At 53.8% G+C, this 25,678-nt stretch overlaps 1 protein-coding gene across 2 annotated transcripts in view; it reads left to right on the plus strand.

Annotated features, from left to right (window-relative positions):
• The window catches only part of SLC24A4 (solute carrier family 24 member 4), a 119,852-nt gene that overhangs the window by 65,648 nt on the left and 28,526 nt on the right, over positions 1-25,678 (plus strand). For both annotated transcript variants that reach the window (XM_059687969.1, XM_059687960.1), the window contains exons 3-7: positions 17,012-17,088; positions 20,126-20,200; positions 21,192-21,276; positions 21,809-21,912; positions 22,568-22,642. In XM_059687969.1, the coding sequence (XP_059543952.1) occupies positions 17,012-17,088; positions 20,126-20,200; positions 21,192-21,276; positions 21,809-21,912; positions 22,568-22,642 (416 nt within the window). The remainder of the gene's footprint in view (positions 1-17,011; positions 17,089-20,125; positions 20,201-21,191; positions 21,277-21,808; positions 21,913-22,567; positions 22,643-25,678) is intronic.

Below are 25,678 nucleotides of genomic sequence, written 5' to 3' on the forward strand. Positions count from 1 at the left end.
ACCTATGTAATACTCTATGTAATACTTTAAACAATAAAGAATTTTAAAAAAATATGCAAATGCATCTAGGCCCATTGCCTGATTTCCTTGACCAGGGGCTGATAAAAGCGATGGGTTCCAGACATTTAAGCTCTTCATAGTTTGCTGATTGTGTTCGGTCGTCATTTAACTGTACTCTTGGTTCAAGGTACAAGGGCAAAGCTGTTGAACGAGATAAATGTTTGCTGCAGTAAGTAAACCGTATGCCATAAGCAAGACATAAAATGGTTACCCTGGCGTCTGAAAATACCCGTGTGAGGTAGGCAGGGTTATTGAGTGTGAAATGTGGTCACAACTTAGCTTCGTGTGGCCACCCGCCTCCTACCTGTGATGGTCCTGACATATATTGAGTTACATATCGTGAGTCTAAACCTTTTCCTTCCCTGAGTGTGCATCCTGGAGACGGCCATGAAGGACATCCAGCCCCTCACCTCACCACCCACAGGGCGGTCCGCACACAGGGCGGTCCACACCCACAGGGCGGTCCGCACCCAGGGCGGTCCACACCCAGGGCGATCCACGCACAGAGCGGTCCACACGCAGTGATCAGACCACAGAGGCGGATGCTTCAAAATACGAGAGGCGTGTGCCTGACAGTGTCATTTCCTTGAAGGTTGGTTGGGATGCCGATCACAGCAGTAACAGGGCAGCCCCCGTCTCAGCAGCTTCCCCAGTAGAAGGTGATCTTTCACTCCCACACAGTCCAGCGTGAGTGGTGGGCAGGGAGCCGTCCAGGCGGTGACGCAGGGACCCAGGCTCCCTCCATCCCGGCTCTGCCATCTCCACCAGGCCCCTGTGGAAGGGGAGAGAGCGCCTGCTTCTGAAGCACTTTGGACGGAAGTGGCTCCCAGCCCCGTGGTCTGGCTGACAACGTCCTGGCGGGGGGGGGGGGGGGGGGCAGTTCTCCGGGGCGGCGGCACCTCCACCCTGTGGAAGGGGAGCCCCCTCTGTCCCCAGGCGGTCATGAGCGCTAGCCTCCTCCCCACCCCACGCCCTGGTATTAGTTCAAAGCAACTGACTCTGTCAGGCTCGAAGAGCACTAATTGGGGTTTGAGGTCCTGGAAAGGGGACCTCAGAAATCAGGGAGAATTGCCCGCTTACTCCTCTAGACAGAGTTGGGGCCAGTCTCCTCTCATCTGTTTCTTCTTCCACAGCCTTCTCGCAGACTCTGCTAAAAATCTCCATTTGGGCTCTCGCACCCCACCCCCTCCACATATGCTCCGCGCCTACGTTCCCCTCCCCCCTTGTCTTCAGCCAGACCCCTCGCTCTCGCCACGCTGCTGCCCCCAGCATCACGAGGTAAAGCCGGTGGGGCTAACTTGTACTCACACGGAGTCGACGGACGGCTCTTTCTTTCTGGGACGTAATTGCAGTTTTAAAGAAGATGTTTGAACAAGCTTCGCTCTGGGCTTCCCAGAGCCTCAGTTCAGTGACTTTGTTGGAAGAGAGTCATGTGAATTTAAACACAGATTAAAAAAAGAAACAGAAAAAAACCATGCATATTTGTCCTTATGTGTGGGTCCTATGCATATCTGAGCACACAGTGTAGTGATGAGGTGTTGACCGCCTGTGTACAAACCCCAACTTTCCCACTTGCTGTGTGACTGTGGGCAAGTTACCTAACCTCTCTGTGCTTCAAACACAGCTAATGCAGAAATGTCTGTAATATCTCCGGAGTGGTGTGTGCCCAGCCAAAAAGATCATGTAGACCAGTTAACCCTTCAACTGGGAGTTACATCCTGTTCAGGGAAATGACAGGCTTTAACCCCTAGAGTGCCAGGGAGCACAATTGCGCTCCTCCTGTCTTTCGCCAAAAGTGCCAGGAGCACTATCAAAGCTTCGAAATGGCATCCAGTTCTAAATCTGCTTTTATTAGTGATTATGATATTGCTAAATATGTCAGTGTAGTAAAGGTTTCCTTAAGTTTTTGAATATGTAACTTCATTTACTTGCGATTCATAATTTTTTTCCTAAACTGCTGTAAAATCAGCAAAAATGCCTTGGCGATTTTAGCATAGTTCCTGGGATATTGGTTGACACTCAAAGGGTTAAGAACAGGGCTTAGGCCCTAACTGGTTTGGCTCAGTGGATAGAGCATCGGCCTGTGGACTGAAGGGTCCCAGGTTCGATTCCAGTCGGGGGCATGTACCTTGGTTGCGGGCACATCCCCAGTGGGAGGTGTGCGGGAGGCAGCTGGTCGATGTTTCTGGCTCTCTATCCCTCTCCCTTCCTCTCTGTAAAAAATCAATAAAATATATTAAAAAAAAAAAAAAAAGAACAGGGCTTAGGAGCTGTTTGCATTTGCAATACGGGGCAACATATGAACCCGAGTGGAAGCTTTTCTATCCGCCCCTGAGTGGTCAAGATGAGGAGCCAGGAGCTGTTTTAGCACAGGCCTCCCCTCAGCAGTGTCTTGCATTAAGACTGATAACAGCATTCAAACCAGTTTGCAGGGTGATTGGATACAACCAAGGCAGCAGGATTGATATATATATATATATATATATATATATATATATATATATATATATATATATATATATACTAGAGGCCCAGTGCATGAAATTTGTGCATGGGGGTGGGTGTCCCTCAGCCCGGCCTGCACCCTCTCCAATCTGGGACCCCTTGGGGGATGTCCGACTGCCGGTTCGGGCCTAAACCGGCAGTTGGACATCCCTCTCACAATCTGGAACCACTGGCTTCTAACTGCTCACCTGCCTGCTTGCCTGATTGCCCCTAACCACTTCTGCCTGCCAGCCTGATTGCCCCCTAACTGCTCCCCTGCCAGCCTGATCGTCCCCAACTGCCCTCCCCTGCCCTCTCCTGCCAGCCCGATTGCCTCCAACTGCCCTCCCCTGCCAGCCTGATCACCCACAACAGCCCTTCCCTGCTGGGACCCGCCTCCTCCATGCCGTGTGGAGCCAGGGGACCCCCAGGCCTCACTGCACGGAGCGGCCTCTGGGCCCCACCTCCCCTGTGCATGTGGCCATCTTGTGGCGGCCATCTTGTGACAACGTCACGTGTGAGGGTGCGAGGCCATCGAGGCTTTTATTAGTATAGGTATGTTGAGGTGGGGTGTGGTGGGCTTGTTCCTAGTGTGGATGCAGACAGAAGTGATTGCCAGTGAACCAGTGTTGACAAGGGATGCTCATATGGTATATGTATGCCTGTTGCTGTGGCAGGGGCTGGGAGGGGAGAGAGAACAAGAGAGAAAGAGAGAGAGGGTGAGAGAGATTTGTTTCAAATTCACAAGGGCGTATGAGTCAGGATGGGAGAAGGAGGTGACCTGGGATTCGAATCTATTCTTGTATTCCATGTGGTTAGAGCGAGTCTTCTGGGTTTACTTATTGAAGGAAGTAGCTTACTTCATTATTTACCTGATTGTCCCAGAATAGCAAGCAATTAGTGCCTGTGTTGGAAACTGCAGCTAACGCTCCCTGTGCACGTGTGTGAGTTCATGCACCTTGGACGCATCGAGGTGGGCTGGCTGTTTTCAGATGATGGCCGTGAGCAGCGGGCCAAGATGGAAAGACTCCAGGCATTGGAGCCAGCCCCAGCTGGCTTGGGACGAGTTCTTGGCTGCCTGCTTACCGGCGGGATGGCCTCAGGCAAGTCACTTACCTTTCTGAGCCTCAGTTTTTTTCATCTGCCAAATGGGGATTAGGAGACTTCCCGTCAGGTGGTAATTAGGATCAAGGAAGATAATGACTTACAAATGTTGGTTCCTTTATTTCTCTACACAGGGTGTCTCAGAAACATGCACACACACTTGAACAGCTGATAGCTCAATTGACGTTACTCTCTTTTCAGCCAGACTAAGCTTTGAACAAAGGAAATTCATCCTGAAATGCTACTGGGAGTTTGAAAATGCAATTGAAGTACAAACACTGCCTTTATAATTATTCAAAGTGTATATACATTTTGGGGGGTATAGTGTCCCTCCCAAAATATACACACTTTAACAGCTGATAAAACTCACTTAATTTTCACTCCTTTTTAGGTTTAACTGATTTGAAATAACTGGTGAAGCCAGACTAAGCTTTGAACAAAGAAAATTTATCCCCTAGACTTTTTTATGGGACACATAAAAGCTAAAGTTTACGGTGCAAAACTGACAACAGTTGACGCATTGAGAGCGCACAAATAGCGAACGAAATGATTCTTTAGCAGGACTTTTTTTTCTTAATTGATTTTTTACAGAGAGAAAGGGAGAGGGATAGAGAGTTAGAAACATCGATCAATTGCCTCCTGCACACTCCCTACTGGGGATGTGCCCGCAACCAAGGTACATGCCCTTGACTGGAATCAAACCTGGGACCCTTGAGTCCACAGGCCGACACTCTATCCACTGAGCCAAACCGGTCAGGGCCGAAATGATTCTTGACATTTGCGATGCCGTTGCTTCGCATTATCAGCAGTGCCTGGAGCAGAGTGGGCATAGGTTTGAAAACAGGTGTTGACCAAATCAGTTATTCATTTCTGCAGATTCTTTTACATTTTGAAAATGAACTGTGTGTCAATAAAACTGATGTTATAATCCTTCAAAGTGTGTATACAATTTCTGGGGCCACCCTATATTTGTCTCACCCCTTCCCTTGTTCTGAAGCAGGTTAACCTTGACTTGTCCTCCCAACAGGAAGTCTCCCCATGGGAACATTTAGTGAGAGCAGAAATATTTATGGAGCATTTTCCTCACGGTGAGACCCTGGGGAGCTTTGGTTCCGGTGTGTGAATTATAAGCCACCATCCTCAGGATGGAGGGGAATATCCCAGGGGCTGGAGTGTTCTGAGATAAGCTACCCGGAAGGGAAACTGGCCTGAGGACATCTGGCTCAGTCTTGGGGTGCAGGGGATGAGCCGAGTGTGAGTGGGCTCTGGCTGGGGTTTCTGGGCACAGGGGTAGGGATGCCTGTATCCCCTTCTAGGCATCCCTACCTCACGCCCTATCCCCATCCCCAGGTTAGGGCAACCACTCGCCTGACTCATAACAGCAGGGGTTCGTTTTATAAGGGCAGCTTTCGAAGGTAAGAGTCCACAGACACCCACAAGTGTGGTGTCATCGGCTGCACGGAATAGCAAACGTGTTCTGAGCCCTCGCTGTGTGCTGGGCCGTCTCCCACACCTTTGCACAGACCCTCGGGCACCAGCCTCTGGAGGATTCTGAAAGGAAGGGACTAACAGGAGGCCTGTCTTACGGATAGGAAACCCCGGCACAGCCAGTTAAGAACCTTGCCCTTAGCAAGCGGCGGAGGCCCACTTGCCCACATGGCCTCTGCCTGGCGGTGGAGGGCACCGGTCCTTGGAGGTGCCGTATGGTCCCTGAGAAAGCAGGATGCCCAGAAGCAATTGTGAATTTAGGAATTGGGTTACAAAACTATAAATGCAGCCAAAAACAAGGGTCTATACCAGCCGTGGGCAAACTACGGCCCGCGGGCCGGATGCGGCCCGTTTGAAATGAATAAAACTATTGAAAAAAAAGACCGTACCCTTTTATGTAATGATATTTACTTTGAATTTATATTAGTTCACACAAACACTCCATCCATGCTTTTGTTCCAGCCCTCCGGTCCAGTTTAAGAACCCATTGTGGCCCTCGAGTCAAAAAGTTTGCCCACCCCTGGTCTACACACTCCTGACGCTTTCACACGTGGGAGGCGTGTTCATTTCGTGTTCACTCAGTGCACGTGGGTTGGAGCATCTCTTAGGCCAGGGGTGGGGAGCCTCTTTTCTGCCAAGGGCCACGTGGATATTTATAGCATCAATCGAGGGCCATACAGAATTATCCGCTGAAAAGTCAGTCTGCTGTATTTGGTGCAGCATTTAATTCACTCGCCCCTAGTGCCTTGGCGGGGCCAGACCAGATGATTTCGAGGGTCTTACACACCTGCGGGCAGGATGTTCCCCACCCCTGTCTTAGGCAAACTCTGAGTTCTGCCCTCAGACGGAGAATTGCCTCTCTGGCCCGGTCCTTTCACATACAGAGAAGGAGACCAGGTCTCAGACAGTGGAAGTGACTCGCCACAGGTCACCCATTCAACAGGTGTCAGGGCTGGGACTCAGACCCCAGTGCATGGACTCCCTGTACGGTGCTCTTTCCATTCTGCCCTGCTCCCCCATTAATCAGCTTCTCTGTGCACATGTTTCATGGAAACTCACAGTTGAGTTGAATACAGAGCCTCTGTTGGGTCTCAGGCCCAGGGTCCCAAGCTGCCCACCCACCTCCCCTCCCTAGCTGTGGAATCGGGGTGAGACTCCTCAGCAGAGCTCCGTGGCCCGATTACTCTCTCCGCCCAGGGAGCTGCTGCTAACAGCCAACATTTTCCATGCCCAGCGTGAGGCCTGCCCCTTTCCCAGTCATCTCTGGGACCAGGTAATTCCCTTCCTTCATTTAGGCTCTTACCCGAACACATTTATAGCCGGTGTCCCGGGAGCCCGCTGGAGCTGCCTCGGTTGTTTGTATGAGGCAGAAGCCGGTCCCTGAAGCTCATGGGTTTTCTGAGCACTCGGTCGGTCGGTGGTGAAGGAGGAGGAGGAGCAGAGGGGAGGAGAAATCCATTCAGCCTGCTGTTGCTTTTCAGAGAATTGCCTCTAGCTCAGACTGCTTGGTGCCCTGGGGTTATGCGCTTCCATTCTGGCACCAGCAATTATTGAGCACCTACTGTGTTTAAGGGGCACTGTCTAGAGCAGTGATGGCGAACCTTTTGAGCTCGGCGTGTCAGCATTTTGAAAAACCCTCACTTAACTCTGGTGCCGTGTCACATATAGAAATTTTTTGATATTTGCAACCATAGGAAAACAAAGACTTATATTTTTGATATTTATTTTATGTATTTAAATGCCATTTAACAAAGAAAAATCTACCAAAAAAATGAGTTCGCATGTCACCTCTGACACGCGTGTCATAGGTTCGCCATCACTGACTGGTCTAGAGATAAATGAGGTAGATGCAGATGCGCTTAGACAAGGCCATTTGTCAAACAGCCCTCGAAGGTGGGCACTTTGTCCCGTGATTCCACGGGCAAGGCCTCTGCCCTCCAGGGCTCCATCCTAACAGCAGCCAGATGACTGAGGACTTGGGTGGCAGGTCACAAGAGCCGGCCTGACAGGCCTGAGCAAGTGATGGGAAACGGTTCGCTCCTGAACTGGGTGGTCCAGGGTGGGCGGTAGGTATGGCTGCCTCCAGGGGTCGCCAGTGGCATCAGAATCGGCTCAGCTCTCTTTCATGCTGGCTTCCTTCCCTGGCCGTCTCTGTCTACACAGAGACCCGGAAAGTCAGGGGTTGCATGTGACCGCATTTGGGCTTAGCAGAAAGAAACGCCTCCTTCCTCCAAAGTCCTGGGGCCATTCACTGTCTCTGAACCAACCCTGAGGCCCTGGGGAGGAACCAGCCCCACTCAAACCATACAGACCAGAACAGGGGAGGGTGTTGCCCGAGGAGGGCCAGGGTTCTAGGGTGCTGGTAGGACATACAACAGGTGTCACCTTCATCAACTGCCTGGCACCCAAGTGGCCAGCTCTGGGGTAATCCAGCTCTGACAGACTGGCCTGCATTTGGGCCAGACGCCTCTGTCCTCTGGGGCACAGGGTGTATGGACACAAGTCTTCTGACCCGTGTCATCACCTGTCATCACGTGTCATCACAGTGCCCTTGTTACCCCAGCCAGAGACCTCATGCTCCTCCCCCCTCCCTCCCCTCAGTCTTCCATCCTAGGGCTCAGGTGGCCACAGCACTCATGCCTCTGTCCCTCCCTTATCACACCTTAGCCCAGGTCCCTGAATGCCATTAACAAGAAATGCCACAGGGAGAGGTTTCAGTAGAGCTTTAGTGGAATCCGAGAGAGGGAACAATTACGTCTAATTCAGAAAGGCCTCCCTCTCCCCACCATCCGGAACGACATTTCTGAAACAGGCATCGGCAAGCGACAGCCCTTGGGCCAGGTCCAGCTCACCGCCTGTGTGTAGATGGCCCGTGAGCGAAACGTAGTTTCTAGGTGTTTAAACGGTCGGGGTAAACTTAGAAAGAAGAATAGTTGGTGACACATGAAGATGATGTGGAATCTGTATTTCGGTGAACACGAATAAAGTTTTATTGGCACCCGCCACGCCCATTTGTTTATGTTACATATGGCTGCTTTCACGCCGCAGGGCGGAGTCCAGGAGCTGCGACGCAGACCATATGGCCTGCAAAACCTAAAATACTTACTCTCTGGCTCTTCACAGAAATAAGTTTGCCAATTGTTGGTTTAAAATGCGCTGCTCCTGTCATTCCTGAGCTCGTACATCTTCCAGGGCTCCCCGGGGTCACTGGGACACGGCACTGAGGGTCCTCCTGTCTGGTTCCATCAGTATCTCTTTCCATTGTCCCCTCCCCTGGCTCCTGGACAGCACAGAATTCCCAGTCTCCTGGCGCCCTCCCACCTTCCTGCCTCAGCATCCAGTTCTCCCTTTGCTAGAAAGCCTCTCTCCTCCTTCCTGGGGAGAAGCCAGGAAATCCTTCGGAGCCCAGCTGTCTCGTCTCCTGCTCTTCCCCCAGTCATCCTCTCTGCGTTAGACGTAATTGTTCCCTCTCTCGGATTCCGCTGGAGCTCACAGAGACCTCTCCCTGTGGTATTTGTCTTGTCACAGTCACCACCCGCTACACATCTGTCTCCCCCTCCCCGCTAGATTGCAAACTTGGCCTGATTTATCCGGATTCCTTCGCAGCTTAAATCCTCCCGGCGGGTGGCGCTTGTCGGAAGGAATGAAAGTGGGGGCTGCTGCTGTTGCAGGGATAGAGCTGCGTGTTTAGAGGAACACACCGTGGGGTGTGGGGCGGCGGGCCAGGCGGCTGGCAGGAGGGAACTAGGAGGCCGAGCCAGACCGAGCAAGGAGGGGTTGCCTTTGCGCATGTTCCTGGCTAAGACGAACATGTGTCCTTGTGGAAGGACGTGGATTTGGGTTGAGTTCATGGGACTTTAAGGAGACAGTGGGGTACAGGGAAGGGGGAGAATCAGAGAGCTTTCTGGCATGTTCCTAGCCACCCACTTTGGGTAGAGAATTCTGTGGGCGGGGAGGATCTGTGTTGAACAGCAGGTGGGTCGGTAGCGACATCGGGTGTGAGCGGAGAGAGTGGGCAGGACTGAACTCCCAGGAGGCAGGCGAGGCCGGTGACAGGGTTCCGTGGACAAGGACGGCAGCCGCCGTTTATCTCACCTGACTCCCGGCCCAGCATCTCTCACCCCGTGTGTCATTTTGGGGGAAGGGAGGCCGTCCTGTGCCCTGTAGGATGCTTAGCTGCATCCCGGGCCCTGCCCACCGGAGGCCAGGAACACCCCTGCCCCTGTGACAGCCAGAACGTCTCCAGAGGTCACCTGGGCCGGAGGGGCACATGCCCCGATGAGAACCACTCCCACCCCCACCCCCCGCCGTGACAGCGTCGCACACTTCCTGTGGTGGGAGACTGGTTTCTGCATTTGACCTGTACTCTCGTAACCCACTAGAAGGCTGCATGCCTGGACAAGTGGTCGTGGACTTGGTTGTCACGTGTCTAATTGTATAAAAAGTGTTTAAATGCTTTGTCTCACTCTCTCCTATCACACTGTCCCCGACCACATGCTAAGCACAGCTCTAGACCCTGAAAAATCAGAGAGCATTCTGTGCTCGGGGGGAAGTCGCCGTGCGCTCCGGGATCTGTGTCACGTCCAGGCCCTGGGTCCGATGTCTGTGGGTCGCCTTGCGCAGTGACTTTCCCTCTGTGTGTGCCTACCCACGTGGGGGGGCGGGGCGGGCGGTGTTGGAGCCACTGAGGCAAGGGGCAAGGTGATGACTCGCCGTACTTCCCCGCTGGTCTCCTTAGGAGTTGTTTCACCCCCTGGCCATTCCCCAAAACTGCTGGCTGTGGGGCCAGAGGTCAGAGGTCAGGCTCGGGCTGGCACCTTGCTCTGCCAGGCTGTCCCTGGACGCAGGCCAGAGTCCAGGATGGCGTCTTTCCATGTGGGGGTCAACCTCGGAAGTTCGAGGCGCTTACCTTCCGTCCTGTGGCCCAGAATGGGCTCGTAAACGATGGTGGATGCCGGAGTTTAAATCCTAAGCCTTAAACTCTTGAGACGGAGAGAAATCCCCAGCACCTTTCTGGGAGACATAATGCTTGGTGTGTGTGTGTGGTGGGCATGTGGGGTTAGCATTGAGAAGGGCCAGTGATTTCTATGGTGTTGCCATTTTAACCTAAATACAAGGTGTAGTGCACGTGGTGGAGGATCCGGAGTATTGGCAGGTAAGTCGAGGGGAGCGAGGCTGGCGGGACAGGGAAGCATGCAACTGAGCTGAGAAGCACAGTGGCCGGGGTCTCGCCGGTGACCTCCCGCTCCCCTTCCTGGGAGGCAGTGGGCTGGCTGTCCGAGGTACAGGCAGCGGCGGGAGCTGAGGCCAAAGGAACTCGCTGGGCTCCCAGTCCCGTGTGCGTGGTCCGAGTCTCTGCTGCCTCACGGGTCTTCATTTTGTTGATGTTTTTGAAGAGGGAGGGAGGGTGGTCCTGAGAAGAGGTCTAAGCGGAGAAAAGGCCACAGGTGCAGGTTCCGTGAGCTCATGTGCTTCCTCTTCCATTTTGCTCTGTGACTTGATGAAATCTCCTGTTTGTAACAGCTAGTAACCCCCGCAAACCTCACAAGGCTTGGTGGAAACGAAGGAGCGAAGTAACTTTCCACCAGCTCCCGGAGGAAAGCCAAGAATAAAATCCAGGCCCTAGTGGCTCTTTGTCGGAAATGTTTTTAACAGAAGCAGAGGGTGAGGATTAGCAGAGAACTTAAACAGAATTAGGCAGACCTTTTGTCCTGATCGAAGGAAAGAGGAATTGTGTGTCCAAATTACAACTGTCAGCCACTCTCCTCCCTGCATTTGGCGTCCCGTGGCCTTCTCTGTGTGTCCGCCTCTGTCCTCATAGGACCCTCATCCACTATGACCCCATTTTAGCGTGTGCAGAGACCTCGTGTATGGCCTGAGTTGTGGCCCCTCAAAATCCAAATGTTTGAAGCCCTAACCCGCAAAGTAATGGTATTTGGATATAACACTTTTAGGGAGATAATTAAGGTTAAATTGTCAGAGGTCACAGGGTGACCCCTAACCTGATAGGACTGGTGTCTTTATACGAAGAGGAAGGGACCCCAGAAGAGGGACCGGGAGGACACAGCAAGAAGGTGTCCATCTGCAAGCCCCGAGAGAGGCCTCCCCTGCTGCCGTCTCGATTTTGGACTGCCAGCTTGCAGAACTGTGAGAAGATAACTGTCTGTTGTTAAGCCCTCCGCCTCCCCCAAGTCTGTAGTATTTTGTTACGGCAGCCCTAGCCGTCTAATATACCTCGTTACTAAATAAGGCCCTGCTCTGAGATTCCTGGTGGACATGAATTTGGGGGGGACACCATGGAACCCATCATGAGGGCATATTTAGCTTTCTGTGGCTGGTCTTGAGTTAGAAGTGGACACGAACAGTGGGGAAGCTGCGCCGCATGGACCACGTCCTGACCCTCTGGGCCAGCCGTTGTTGGGCTCTCTGGATAGGCCATGGGCCAGAGTTCTGTTGTCCTGTGTGGTCTGGCCGTTGCCCGTTTGGATGTTCAGGCTCTCGTCATTCTGCTGCTAACCAGCTGTGATGTTGACTAAAGCCCTTGAGCTCTCTGCACTTCAGTGTTCTTCCTCCCCTTTAACGTGGGAGGCTAAGCGGTTCTCCGTGGGTGGGACCAGGATGCCCTGCGTCAGGGCAGGGAGAGGGGTGGGGACGGCAAGGATGGCGTCGGGCATGTTGCCCCGGGGATTTTGCTAAGCCCATGTTCCTCCTCGGTAGAGAGCCATCGGACCACGTGGCTCCTGGGGCCTCTTCCAGCCTTCGACTCCACAGTGGTTGCTCCTGGAGAGACCGATCCTTCTGCTGGGTCTTCCAGTCCTACTTTTGTTTTCCCTGTTACTTCATCTCTTTTGGAATGTGCTGAACGAGAGAGAGAGAGAGAGAGATAGAGATAGAGATAGAGAGAGAGAGAGAGAGAGAGAGAGAGAGAGAGAGGATTTTAAACTCCTTTTCATGCTGATTAAACCAACGACTTAATCTCATTGTTTTGACTCTTGCCTGGGACAGGAGGGTGGTGGTAAAAAACCTAGACATTCCCATTGTTGCCCATGAAAGGTGCAAAGTTCTTAAGTTATTTCACATCACAGAATGGCAGAAATTTTTTTGCTCTTGGTTTCTGGCCCTTGGGTGGCTCCTACGACACGTAAGTGAAAATGATAGAAATGTGAAGTTATTTAAATTACTTCCCAGCCTTCCAGTCTAGCTTTCATAGTTTCAGAATAAATGTCAGGGTTTAGAATGCGGGGTTATTTTTAACCAGGGTAGACAGCAAAGAGAGAATGGCATGTTTTGAGGCAATTTTATTCCTTTTTGAAGAATTCAATCACAGTTTATATCCCCCGAAGAGCATCCGCTGATTGAAAGGTCTGCGAAAGCTGGGCGTCTGATGGGAGGGCGTCTCCGTCAGGCTCTTCCACTGGGAAGGGTGGTGGTTCAGCACCGAGTAGTGAGGTGGTGGGTACACACCCCTGCATGTCTCAGAACCCATAGACGTGCACACCGCAAGGAATGAACTTTATGTGTGTAAGAGAGCTGGGTGGATGAATGGACAGATGGTCCTTCATTCATTCATGCATGCCTATGTTCATCCCTGTCCAAATGGGACGTGGTCAGTTTGATGAATGTTTCAAGGACGTCAAGGAAGACGAGTGACAGGTTCCCGTGGGTCCATGGGTGGGTCCTGGGCTCTCAGCGGAATTGGCCTAGAAGATGCCATGTGGCCCAGCTGATTTGGTTCAGTGGATAGAGCGTCAGCCTGTCGACTGAAGGGTCCCGGGTTCAATTCCCGTCAAGGGCACATGCCCGGGGTTGCAGGCTTGATCCCCGGTGGGGGGCGTGCAGGAGGCAGCCGATCAATGACTCTCTCTCATCATTGATGTTTCCATCTCTTTCTCCCTCTCCCTTCCTCTCTGAAATCAATAAAAATATATATTTTTAAAAAGATGCAATGTGCATTTTTCTTTTCAAGAGCGTGACTTCCTGTCATGCCCTGAGCTTCCGGAAGTGCAGAGCCTGCCCCTTGGATAAAGAGGTCCTTGTGCGCCTGTTGTGGGTAAAATGCTCAGGTGACAGAGGCCTGGCATTGGGTGGGCTCCCACCCTGGGTTCTCCTCTCCCCTGTGCCAAACCTTGCCTCCTTAGCCTCTCAGAGCCTCTATTTCTCCATCAATAAAAGGGGAATAATGATCTTCTCAGATGGACAGGACACATTGAAGGGCTTGGAAGTTTAGTAACGCAGCCCTCAAACCTTGACGTGGGTGCCACTCTGTCCATGGGCTTGCCGCCTGCCCACCTCCCCACGTCAGTGACCCCTGGCTTGGTCGCCCCTCACCAGCACAGCAAGCTTCTCATTGCCTCTTGACCGTTTGTTTGTTTATCCGTCTCCCCCACCAACCCCTCAAGGCCACATCTGCAAGGCCCAGTGCCTCGCCCAGTGCCTGGCACAAGAAACATATAGGAACGTGCACTGTTTCAGAACCAGGGTGTTTGCCATCCTGACAACCTGCTGCTTTCTGAACGCCTTGGCTTCTGTGAAAGTGAGATCACCCCCGAGATGAGGAGCTGCCGGCCGGCCGGAGGATGTCCCGGACGCACCGGGACCTCACCCGCCTGTTCCCAGCGCGAGTGCAGCGCCTGCTGCGCGGGAACAAAGTAACGCGCGCCTGGGCGACGAGCAGCCACGGTGGCCAAAGTACAGACCCTCGAAAGGGCGGTGCTAACTCAGGGTTCCTGGGGCAGAATGGTGTCACCACGTAACTTAGTGTGTCCACCGAAGGTCAGGAGCGCCCGAGTGGTCTCGCGGATACAGTGTTAGAGGGCTCGGTAGCTGGTGCTGGGAGGCGGATGGCAGATGCTTTTGCCCAGGGATCTGTGGTTCTCCCCCGCCCCCACCCCCTCGCTGTTCAGGAAGACAAGGGGTAGGAAAGACCCCGCTCCTACTCCGTGGCCCTGCACACAGTGGGGAAAAGGGGAGGCAGGTTGACAGCGGGGAGGGAGACACCTGGGAGTGAGGAGAGGGGTGTGTCCAGAACCAGGAGTGATGGAGAAGCCAGTTCTGGGCACTAAGGTCCAAAGGAAAGAATCCTGGGGCGGGGGGAGGGGACGGGGTGGGGGTGGGGATGAGGAAGGGGGAATTGGCCGCTGAGTGGTTTGTAGCTTTTCTTCCCCTCCTCCCCCTGCTCCCCACCTTCACCCCATGAGAGGGGCAGTGCTGGGATCATCCCTGGCTCCCCGGCTGGGCTCCACCTGCAGACACGCCTCTTCTCCCCCACCCCTCACCCGGGATTTCTGCGGCTTATGGGCTTAGGCGTGACCTCAAACGCCTCCTGTGCGCACCCTGTTGATTCCTCTTTGTCTCTGGTGGGGATTTGAGCAGCCGGCAGGCTCGGCGCCTCTAGACATGCAAGCATCTCGCCCTTGAACATGGATGGGGCTTTGGATCTCAGCAAACCCCCGGAGAAGAGAAAAAAAGGTTTCTCAGGAAGCTGGGATTTAAACCCCATCAACACTGAGGTGGTAATGCAGCCCGTCTTTCCTCGCCCACTCTCTTCCCCACTAAACTGGCTTTACCTTCTCTTTGGGGATCATTGCCCTTTCAAGGGAGGAGTCTGTGAGTCAAGGTCCTTACAGCCTGACTGGCTAAGTGTTGTGCAGACGTTCCCTCTTGTTTAATCCCTGCAGCAGCCTGGCCCGTGTAGGTGAGGGAATTGCCCTGAGGTGTTAAGTAACTTGCCAAGGTCATGACAGAAATAAGGAGCAGAGGCACTTCCTGAACCCTAAGTCACCTGCTTCTAGGGACCGTGTGCTGAGCCCTGCACAGGCGTCTGCAGGGGAGTTGTTGCTATTGGTGACAAGGAAGGGGGAGACAGAGTTCTGGCCGTGCATGCCCCATGGCCTGCACCCCCAGCACCAGTTTCCAGGGGGTTTGACCCCCTGAACTGGGAGTGCACTGGTCCCAGTTCCCAGCTGCCGCCTGGGGAGGGCAGGGTGGCCACCTGCCTGCTTGCAGCCTTTGATAGCCGGTAATGGTGACTGTTTCATTACCTCAAGTGGCCGCAGGCCGTGGCTGCAGAAATAAAGGGACAGAGAGATTAAGTGACTCAGCCAGCGTCCCACATGCTTGAGGGTAGTTGAGCCAGGACTCTATCCAGGTCTCCTGCCTGCCAGTGCAGGGCGGTTTCCAGTCGTGTTCGACCAGCCCCGGACCAGGGAGGGGAACACAGGGACCCCTGTGAGTCCTGGCTCAGGTGGCCAGGGGCCTTGAGCCGGTCGCTTTCCGCTCTGAGCCTCATCGGGAAAGCAGGGACGTTTTTGGCTGCAGCGCCTGCCTCACGGGGTCAGGATGTGTCCCGAAGACTTGGGTGGGCACAGAGGGCGAGGGGTCATTGGCAGCTGGCAGCGCTGCTGGTTACTCGCTGTCTTTGCTGGCAAATGAGGGCCTGAGTGGCATTTGCTCCCCTCCGCAGCCTGCAGCGTGCGCGTGGGGCTGCAGGGCCGGGCGCTGTGGCTGAAGCAGAATTCTGTTCCCAGCAAGGACAAAGCCATTTATAATCCATGCTCCCTCCCTGCCGGAGGCCAGAAGATAATGTCCTCGAAGCAACAAGGCGGCAGCATTACTTTATTCTAATTTTCAAAGCATTCCCAGGACTGGATAAATCACCAGCGCTCAGAACACTGGTTTGGAGAGTCAGGGGCGATCTCGAATTTTCATGGCAGAAATGTCTGTCGATCCCAGACAGTTAGTTACATCATTTCTCCTGGAAACAGTGCTCCCTCCCTGAGCCGGCAGACCTTGGAGCGGATCCATGCCCTTGACCTGACAGAGCAATTCTGTTGCATAAATTTGGTTACAGGAAAAAAAAAAAAAAACCCACACACAAAACACCAGAAGGGAAAGAATCTATATTTCATTAAATTGCGGCTTGTTGTACAGTGGGAGCGTTTTCTGGGTGTGTGGGGAGCAGATGTTTTTTGTGTCTTATTGGGAGAATCTAATCTTAAAAACCAGAAAAGTTTCCATATAAAGGAGAAACCATCACTTTCAGAGCTTGAGGCCAAATGACGTTTACAGAGAAGGGATTTTTTTTTTTTCCTGGGAGTTTATTTAATAAGCATTTATCAAGCACCCGCCATGAACCAGGCCATTCTAGTTTATTTATGGGATTTCTGAAGGTAATGCAAGCATTCTAATAGGACGAGCTGATACGTATTGTTAGTGGTGTTAGTATTTTACCATTATTTATTCAATTGATTTTTAAGGCCCATTGAGGACCTACTGTGTGCAGCCTGGCCGAGGCACAGAGAATGCAGTGCAGGGCAGTGTGGATCCCTGATTTCTAGAAGCTTCCGGTCGAGCTGATGTGAGGAGGAAAGATGTTGGGGTGTGGGGTGTCTGACGGGGGACCCGCAGACATGAAGTACTTATCCATTGGTCATCTCGAATTCGGGGTGCAGAGGAATGATTCCTTCATTACCCAGGAGTGTTCCCGGGGCCTGAAAGGCAGACCTGGTGCTCAGACACCTTGTGAAGGGTCATGGGGTGTCAGGGATGGTACCTGAATCCCAAGTGTTTGCTTTCCGGCACAGAGGGCTCCGCACCTTGCAGGCTGCCCACCACCCCAGGTGATGAGAGTGGCAGTGTCCACCCGGCAGGGACATGCTTGGGGCCAGAGGAGGGCCGACGCGTGGTGTGCGATGACCCAAGATGCTAGTGGAAGCACCCCTGGCACCTGAGTGGACCTGCGGGGGCCCAGGGACCAGGGACCAGGACCAGTGCTCTCAGCCCTCCCCTCTCCCTTGCGCCACCTCGGCCTGGGTCCTGCTCTGAGACCCGCCCCTGAGCCTCAGCACTAACGCTGCCGTGTCCTCTTGTCTTCCAGCCATCCACGAGTTCCCCACAGACCTGTTCTCCAACACGGAGCGACAGCATGGAGCCGTCCTGCTGCACATCCTCGGTGTAAGTGGCCCTCACGGGGCGGGTGCTCCTGTTGGGGGGGCAGGTGGAGCCTGTCCGCAGAGCACGGCTGAGCCACGGCATGTCCAGGGTCATGTGCAGTCCTTGTCAGAGCCCGTGAGGGGGGCAGATGCTGGACCCCAAAGAAACAAAGTCCGGGATGTTAGGTGACGTGCTCCGTGTCACCCAGTGCGTGGCCCGAGCGAAGACAAGAATCTGGGTCACCGGTGCCTCATTTTCTGCTTCTCTAAAATGGGCGTGAAGCGTCTTTCCCAGGCGCGTGCCTGCGAGTGAATGTAGGCCGAGTGCAGCGGGCCTTGCCTGGCGCCTAATACGTGCTCTGCACGTGCTTGCCGCCACGACCCCCCCAAATCTACCACCTTGCAGGGCTGTAGCGTAAAACTCCGGTGCACATCTCAAACCTCCCCTGTACTCAGATGGGCCTTGGTGCCCGATGGTGGCCGTGAAGCAGCCACTCGAAAAGGAATCGTGGGTTCAAACCCACGTTACGGGTGAAAGTCGCTTGTCTCGGGTAGGGGTAGGCGAGCCACAGCCTGTGGCCACCGCCCGTGTTTGTACATAAAGTGTTATTGGAACACGGCCGTTCCCATGCATTTCTGTGTTACCAGTGGCTGCTTCTGCCTCTGTGGCAGAGCCGAGGAGCTGTGACAGAGCCTCCATGTCCAGGGAGCCACCGGTAGTTAACTCCGGGTCCCTGGGCAGAAAGGCCTGCCAGCCCCATTGTGGTAGGAAGGTGGCCACCGGATCAGACACAGCACAGTTTCCTCTTGATTAGGTCCCCGACCGCTCAGCACCATCTGCTTATATATTTAAACCCAACCAGATATGAGTCTTTGCAAGAGATAATTAAGAAAGTAAAAGCTGGGATTCTCACATGGGTAGCAGCCTGCAGTGGGTAATGAATGAGTGAAGTTTTAATTAACAGGATGCGCCGTTAATGGAAATGAAGGTTAGAATGAAGACCGTCGGCAGATTTTGAATGACAGGCCTGTATATGATTTCTGTAATAGAGTTATTATCTTCCTAGTTTCTCTGTTGTTGTTTTTTCATGCACTTCCCCCTTCTTCACTAAGAGAGTGTGAATTCAGCCCTTCGTTTTGTTGCTCTGCCGCACGCTTGGCATTGTCGAGACAAAACCTGGAACCGCAGAGCCCCTCGGGAATTTTACGGGAACCCTTTAGAGCAGGGATTGCCAGACTGTGGCTGGAGGGCTCATTCCAGCCCACCTCCTGTTTTTATAAATAAAGTTTTACTGGAACACAGGCACACCCATTCCATGGCTGTTTTACAACAATAAACACCTCGAAGCCTAAAGTACTTGCTGTCTGGCCCTTTAAGAAAGGGTTTACTGACCCCTTGTTTGGAGGAAGAGAAGGCCCCAGCTGTAGAGCCAGCTTCAAGTGAGGGGAGCAGTAGCCCCTCCTTGGCCCCCCTTTCTCTCCGGTGTTTCCGAGATCTCAGGGGAGCGAGAGGCTCCGGCCTCACGGAAAACCCTCTGCCTGGGAGACAGTGTTGGGGGGGATTTCTGGGGGTGTCAGTTCAAGTCAAGATCCTGAGATTTGTAGTGGGGTCTCTGCCAGCTCACTCTTCCTTCATCTGCACCCCCAGTATTTGTTTCATTTTGCTTCCTCCCAAAGATAGTCAAGTTCAGGGACGGCCACACGTGGACGGCAGTGGACACCTGCCCCGGATGCCTTGGCCACAGCTGCCGTGTCCCCGTTTATTTTATCGGTCGTAGTCAGTAACTGAGGTTGTCGGAGTGTCACGCTGTTGTGGGTGGAGCAGCCCGGCTGGCCCCCCTTTGCGCACAGGGCACTCACATGGCATTTTCTTCTCAGAGAGAAGTGGCTCCCCCCAGTGCTGAGGGTAAAGTCTCATCTCTTTTCTGTGGGTCCTCATCCTTGCCTCTCCCTCCAGCCTCCCCTCCTCCATGTCCCACCTCACTCTCACTGTGTTCTCCCTGCGCCAGGGACCTTGCAGTTCCTCACATGCATCGAGTGCGCGCCTGCCTCAGGACCTTTGCACGTCCTCTTCCCTGGCAGTAAGAGATACTGTATTTGCCGATTTGTTTGTCCCCCATGAAGCTAAGTGACAAGAGGCAGAGGCTTTTATTGATGTCCTCACTGTGCATCCCTGATGCTGAGCACAGTGCCTGGCACCGAGGTGAGCTCAGTAGAGCTGCGTTGGGTGGACAGGGCAGGTGAGCGGTGCTGGATGGAAAGCCATTCTGAAGCGACTGATCTGTTCTCACTCTGTCATTAAAAAGATGCAGACACTGAGACCTAGAGACGTAACTTGCCACGTAACTCACATGGCAAATAAGTGTGAGCATCGGCATTAGAATCCAGACTCTCTGTCCCATGAACCTCTCATTGTCAATGACTTGTGCCAACATCAGGTGGCACCCGGGAAATGCCAGATCTCAAGAAACGGTGCCTTCACTAAAACTAGAGGAAAATCAGGATTATTATTTTTAAATTCTTAAAATGGTGATTTTAAAACATTTTGATTGATTTCAGAGAGGAAGGGAGAGGGGGAGAGAGAATAGAAACATCAATGATGAGGATCGAGCCCGCAACCTGGGCATGTGCCCTGACGGGAATCAAACCATGACCTGCTGGTTCATAGATCAGTGCTCAACCACTGAGCCTTCCCAGCCAGGCTCAAAATGATGATTATAAATGCTTTTCCTCAAAGGTTAGGTGTTGCCTTTCAAGGGCATACTCTGCTGGGAGAGCTGCTGCTTTAAGGCGAGAGGACAGAGCACAAGGCCAGGTGGCCTGGGGTTTAGTCCCCTCTGCTGCCCAGCAGGCAGTTCTCTCTGGGCCTCAGTTTCCTGTTTTGTCAGTGCGGGGATTGAGGGAGTGGAGTCAGTCTGTGTGGTGCCGGAACTTTCCTCTAGGCCTGCCTGTGTGCCCCGCCTCTGCCCGCAGGCTGGTTTGGGTGTGATGGAGGCCCGGCCGTGCCTTCTCGGTGGCAGGTGCCCTCGCTGACTCTCTCTGTCCCACTTCCACCGCAGGCTCTCTACATGTTCTACGCCCTGGCCATCGTGTGCGACGACTTCTTCGTTCCGTCTCTGGAAAAGATCTGCGAGGTGCGTGGGAGAGACTTTGGACCTGCGGTGAAGTCTGGGAGGGGCTGGGGGTGATTGTGGCACGTCGGTGCCTGGCCGAGAGGGACTGGGAGCGCCTGGCAGTGCAGCCTGGCAGGCCGGTCACTCGGTGTCGCCATGGCGAAGTCTCACTCTGAAACACCCAGATTAGAGTTTGCGGGTAGCCAGCGTCCTTTCCCAGACTTGGCAGGAGAACGTGCTCCCAGCGCGTAACCGCTACCCAGCATGTCTGGCTCCAAGGTAGGCAGGCCCGCTGGCTGCCGCAGTTATGCCAAACCTGGTTAGTTAGGGAGCATTTGCCATAACCAGGTGTCAGAGGCTTGTACCAGGTGGGGATCTGTGTCCCAGGGGAGTAGGCAGAGCTGCAAGGGCAGGGCATACCCTCTGTCCCAACGTTGGCAGGGTGACATTTCCTCCTTTTAATTATTTCGTTAAGTTTCCACTTCCTTCTTCCTAGCCACATACAAGACCCCAGTCTGTTTCTATCCTGCCTTAGTCTTGGCTTCCAGTCAAGGAAGGAAAAGCACCTACTGTGTGCAGACTGCTCAGGGCTTTGCCACACTTTACCCGCGTGAAATCTCCCAGCTGTTTGAGGCCATATTGGGGTGACATTTGCAGCTGGGGACATGGATTGTTAGCGGCAGGCACTTCGGTGCTGAGCAAAGATTAGGACTGGCTACTTGACCTGGGTCCCCTAAATAATGTGTGACCCGGATAAGTATGCAAAGGCTTTGTCTCACCTCCCCTGCCCCCCTCCGAGGGAGCCACTGCTCACCTCCAGATGGGGGGTGGGGGGTGGGATTCTGGGTTGAGGGCCCTGTAGAGCGGCTGAGGGCCTGTGCTCTGGTCCAGGGAGGAGACGCTGCCAGGGGAGGAGCTGACTCCACGCTCTCCCTGGCTGCCCAGGTGTCCAGTCAGTGCGTCCCCTGCCCCCACGTCACAGCCTGAGGGTCTGCGGTCATTTCTGTTTCAGAAACTCCATCTGAGTGAAGATGTGGCTGGAGCCACCTTCATGGCTGCGGGAAGCTCAACACCTGAGCTGTTTGCTTCTGTCATTGGTAAGAAATCCCACCAGCCAGAGACACAGGATCTGGAGAGAGCCCTGGTTTGGTGCCCTGACAAGTCAAGGCATTTGTCAGCTCTGGGCCTCAGTTTTTCTCATCTGTGAAATGGGAGAGCTGGAGAGACAGGGAGTACATTAGTGGTTCCCTGGGGTGGAACCACTAATGGGTGGAGCAGGGGTGCTAACGGGTATAGGGTTTCCTTTTGGGGTGACGAAAACGTTCCCAAATTAGGTTGTGGTGATGGCTGCACAATTCTGTGACTGTACTGCAAAACACTGAATTGATACTTTAAACGGGTGAATTTTATGGCATGTGAATGATGTCTTAAATAAGCTGCTCGAGAAAATGGAAGAATTAGAGTAGCTGACCTTTCAGGGCATCGCGGGTGTTCTGTTTGGTAGTGAGAACAACTCCCCCAGTTTGGGAGGGGGCGTAGTCAGGGGGACACAGGCCTTGCAGCCAGCCTGGGTGTGCGGACGGGGCAGGCCTGGCCTTGCAGGCGAGGATTTGTGCCTTTCCCTTGCAGGCGTGTTCATCACCCACGGAGACGTCGGGGTCGGGACCATCGTGGGCTCTGCCGTGTTCAACATCCTGTGTATCATCGGCGTTTGCGGATTATTCGCGGGGCAGGTCAGTGGTTTCTCTCCCCTCGGGAGGTGACGTGAGGGACAGCAGTGGGGAGACCTGAGGCCCAGCCTTGGCCATGGCCCTGACCCCCGAGGCTGTGAGCGAGCCTGTCTCCTCCTGCCCTGAGCTGGATTCGGGAAGTGTTTGGGGTCCTGGGCCTCCCGGCAGGGAGCACGGAACTGGCCTGTCCTTAATACCCACCCGCATCTTCCTGGTGCTCAGGCCATGGGAGGCAGGTGGGGGTGGTGCCGTTAGACTTGACCTCAGAGCATTGAGCTCATGGGTAGGCCCTGCTTGGCCGAGGGAGGCCGAGGAGGGTAGCCAGTTACCACCGGGAGGTTCCAGCAATGGGACGAGCCAGTGCCTCTGGCCTCCGCCTCCACATAGGGCTTTGCCGTGCAGCGTGAGACGTTGCTACTTGGGAGGAGCAGGGCCAGCTTTCCCGTCACTTACGAGCATTCATTCCATGGTTCCATTCAGTCGCCAGAATCTAATGGAGAGCACAGCGCAGCCAGGCGCGTTTGTTTCGGGTGGCACAGTTAGGAGGAGCTCCGTGGGCGTGTCCCTGTGGGGCCTGGGGGGGACCCCCCCCAGCAGCTGTACCCGCTCCCTCCCCCATCTCTCCAGCCAATAGCCGCTGACAGCCCTTTGCGCGCAGGTGGTCCAGCTGACGTGGTGGGCCGTGTGCCGAGACTCCGTGTACTACACCCTCTCTGTCATCGTGCTCATCGCTGTGAGTGCCCCTCCCCCTGAGGTCGCAGGACCTCCCCCCCGTCTTTGTCCCTGGCCCTGTGACCAGAGAACCCCCAGCACCCAGTCACTGCAGTCACTTTGACTAGTCACCTTGCCTGTGCCGACTTGTCCCCAGAATCTCGTCCCTGACTGACCCCTCGCATCTGGAGCAAATCCAGGGACCACCTTGAGGGCAAAAAGGCCTCAACAGAGCCAAGCACGTTGCATGGTCCACGCAGTTCCCCTCATGCGTCTCCTCTGAGGCCCTGGGACCCTCATGCAGAGCCCGTTTTCTAAGGAGCCGAGTTCCTGGGGTTACACTCACTGCAGAGCAGAGCAGAGAGGCAGCTGAGAGCTGTCGGAGTTGGCAGCGGGGTGGGCGGCCAGGGGTGGGGGTGAGGGGGCAGAGGAGATGAAACGGATCCCTGGGGCTTGCTGGTGTGTGTGAGGGTATCCCTGTGTCCCCCCGCTCCCTCAGGGGCTGAGGTCAAATCATGGCACATGACTGTGAAGCACATGACACACAGTCAGGCTACTGCCAAAGAGTGTGTCACCCACAGGGAAGCAATTTCAATCCAAAAGGAGTTTTCAAGGGCCGGTTGTATTCAAAGAGGGCAGATGGTGTGGTACGCCCAGTTCTTAGGGCATGCGCCCCAGAGCAGTGATGGCGAACCTTTTGAGCTCGGCGTGTCAGCATTTTGAAAAACCCTAACTTAACTCTGGTGCCGTGTCACATATAGAAATTTTTTGATCTTTGCAACCACAGTAAAACAAAGATGTATATTTTTGATATTTATTTTATATATTTAAATGCCATTTAACAAAGAAAAATCAACCAAAAAAATGAGGTCGTGTGTCACCTCTGACACAGGTGTCATAAGTTCGCCATCACTGGGCTAGAGTGACAGTTCCCAACCTTACAAGATCCAGCGCCTACTGTGTGTGACAGTCCTATCCCTTCTGTTAGTGATCTGTCACTGTGTGCGAAGTTCCCCCCAAACTCAGTGGCCTAAAGCAACAAGCGCTTATTCCTCCCGTTTCTGTGGATTGAATTCTGGAGTGGAGTCTCCTGGCTCAGGCTCCCTCACAGGTGTCGTCAGGGGTATAGTCACCTCAAAGCCCTCTCCCCCCAAACCCGTGTGAGAATCCACTCTCAGAGCCGTGTTGCCCCGGGCAGCCCAGGGCTTTCAGAGTGAGGAAGGGAGGAGCCAGGATGGAAGCCACAGAGTTTGTGACCTGATCCCGGGAGTGACCGCCTGTGATCACTGTTTCTTAGGGGCAAGTCCTAGGTCCAGGCCCTGTACACAGGGGAGCGTGAGGTCAGGCGGTGGGATCCTTGGGGCTACCTGAGAGGCCTGAGGGCATTTTCACACCCCGGAAAATGAGTTGTAGATAAAATAATTTACCTGGATGTAATGAACAAAAACCAGCCGTGGCCAGTGTGGGTCAGTTGCTTGAGCGTCATCCCGTGCGCCAAAAAGTTGCTGGTTCGGTCAACGCACATGCCCGGGTGAGGGTGCAGTCCCCAGTCGGGAGGTAGGCCACAGATCAATATAACTCGCTCACGTTGACGTTTCTCTCCCCCTCCTTTCCTCTCTCTCTAAAATCAATATATATATATATTTTAAGCCATAACGCCTAAACTATACAGGACAAGTAAATGTAATTTATAACAAAAGAACACATTTTTCAGTGTATAAAGGTTTTGGCAGGAACCTGCTAGAACACCCGATGATGTAATCTGCTTCCCCCCCACCCCCCGCCCCCATGGACAGCAGCCTGACAGCTGTCAGCTCAGACCTAGGCCCGTGTGCTGGGGTGGCCCTTAAATCCCTGAGTGGTGCCGACATCAATGATGTGATTTCCCAAAATTATGAACGACTCCCAATAAAATCCTAAACGAGCCAAGTACAATTTCCCCCCATGGCATGACAGTTACCGCACTAGAAAATTAAGTGTTTACCTAAACCATGTAAAAAACAACTGTTCTAGGCTCCCGTTTTTTTATTTGTTTTTGTCATTTACCTGAATATTTAGCAGGACGCTTAACACTTGTGCCCAATGTGAGAAAACTCCAGTAGAACCGTTTCCTGCGTCCCAGGCCTCTGAAAGCCAGGGGCCCTCCATGGGGTTGTAAAATCTAAAAATAGCTCCATGAGTGTCCCGAAATTTCCCCAGGTTGAGTGCCACTTTCTCAGAGCCTTGAGTTTGGGGAGCCTCCCGGTGATGCCCCGCCAGGACGACCCTCTCAGAAGCGGCACCCCAAAGCAGCTCCTGTGTGTGCCGCCCACATGACGGCCAGGAGCGGGGTGCAGTGGGCCCAGGTTCAGACAGAAGCCCCTGGCCTCTGCTGGCGCCCCTGTGGGAACCTCTGTGTCTCCAGGATCCGATTGGTGGGGGTAGCCCCTCCACCTACCTGTCCCCAGTGGGCTCGGCTGGGGTGCTCACAGGCCACTGGTCACTATTTCTCTCCCACATTGATGTCCCTCTCTCTCCCTCTCCCTTCCAGTGATAGATCACTAATAGCATCCTCCTCTGGACCACATGGCAAAGGTGCAGGGTGGGGTTGACGGGCAATGTCAGTGCCGGATTAGGTAACCATGGAGTCCCCCACCCTTGCCCCCTGCCTCCCTTCAAACGGTACAAGTGGGTCTTATGCCCCCAGAAGTTCCCAAGGGTTTACTCTTTATTTTTCAGAAAATAACACCCCTTCTCTCCTATACACGCAGGCACCATAGGTAGGTAAGTAAATAAGCAGGCAGATAAGTAGGCAGGTAGGATGGATGGATGGATGGATGGATGGATGGATGGATGGATGGATGGATGTCTTCAGTTTTGAAGATTCGTGATTGCAGCAGCTGTGTTCCGTTAGTGAGGGCTGGCCCCTGCCAGGTTGGCCCCAGCCGCTACTTGGACCATGACGAAGCGCAGGCCATTTCTCTGAGAGGCCCCTGCTCTGCGGGCGGGGCTGCAGGTTGCTGCGCCTGCTGCCCTGGGTTTCCCCTAAGGCCAGGTCACCTTCTGCCGTCGGGGAGCC

Source organism: Myotis daubentonii, chromosome 1 (genome assembly GCF_963259705.1).
Source record: "Myotis daubentonii chromosome 1, mMyoDau2.1, whole genome shotgun sequence".
Taxonomy (NCBI): domain Eukaryota; kingdom Metazoa; phylum Chordata; class Mammalia; order Chiroptera; family Vespertilionidae; genus Myotis; species Myotis daubentonii.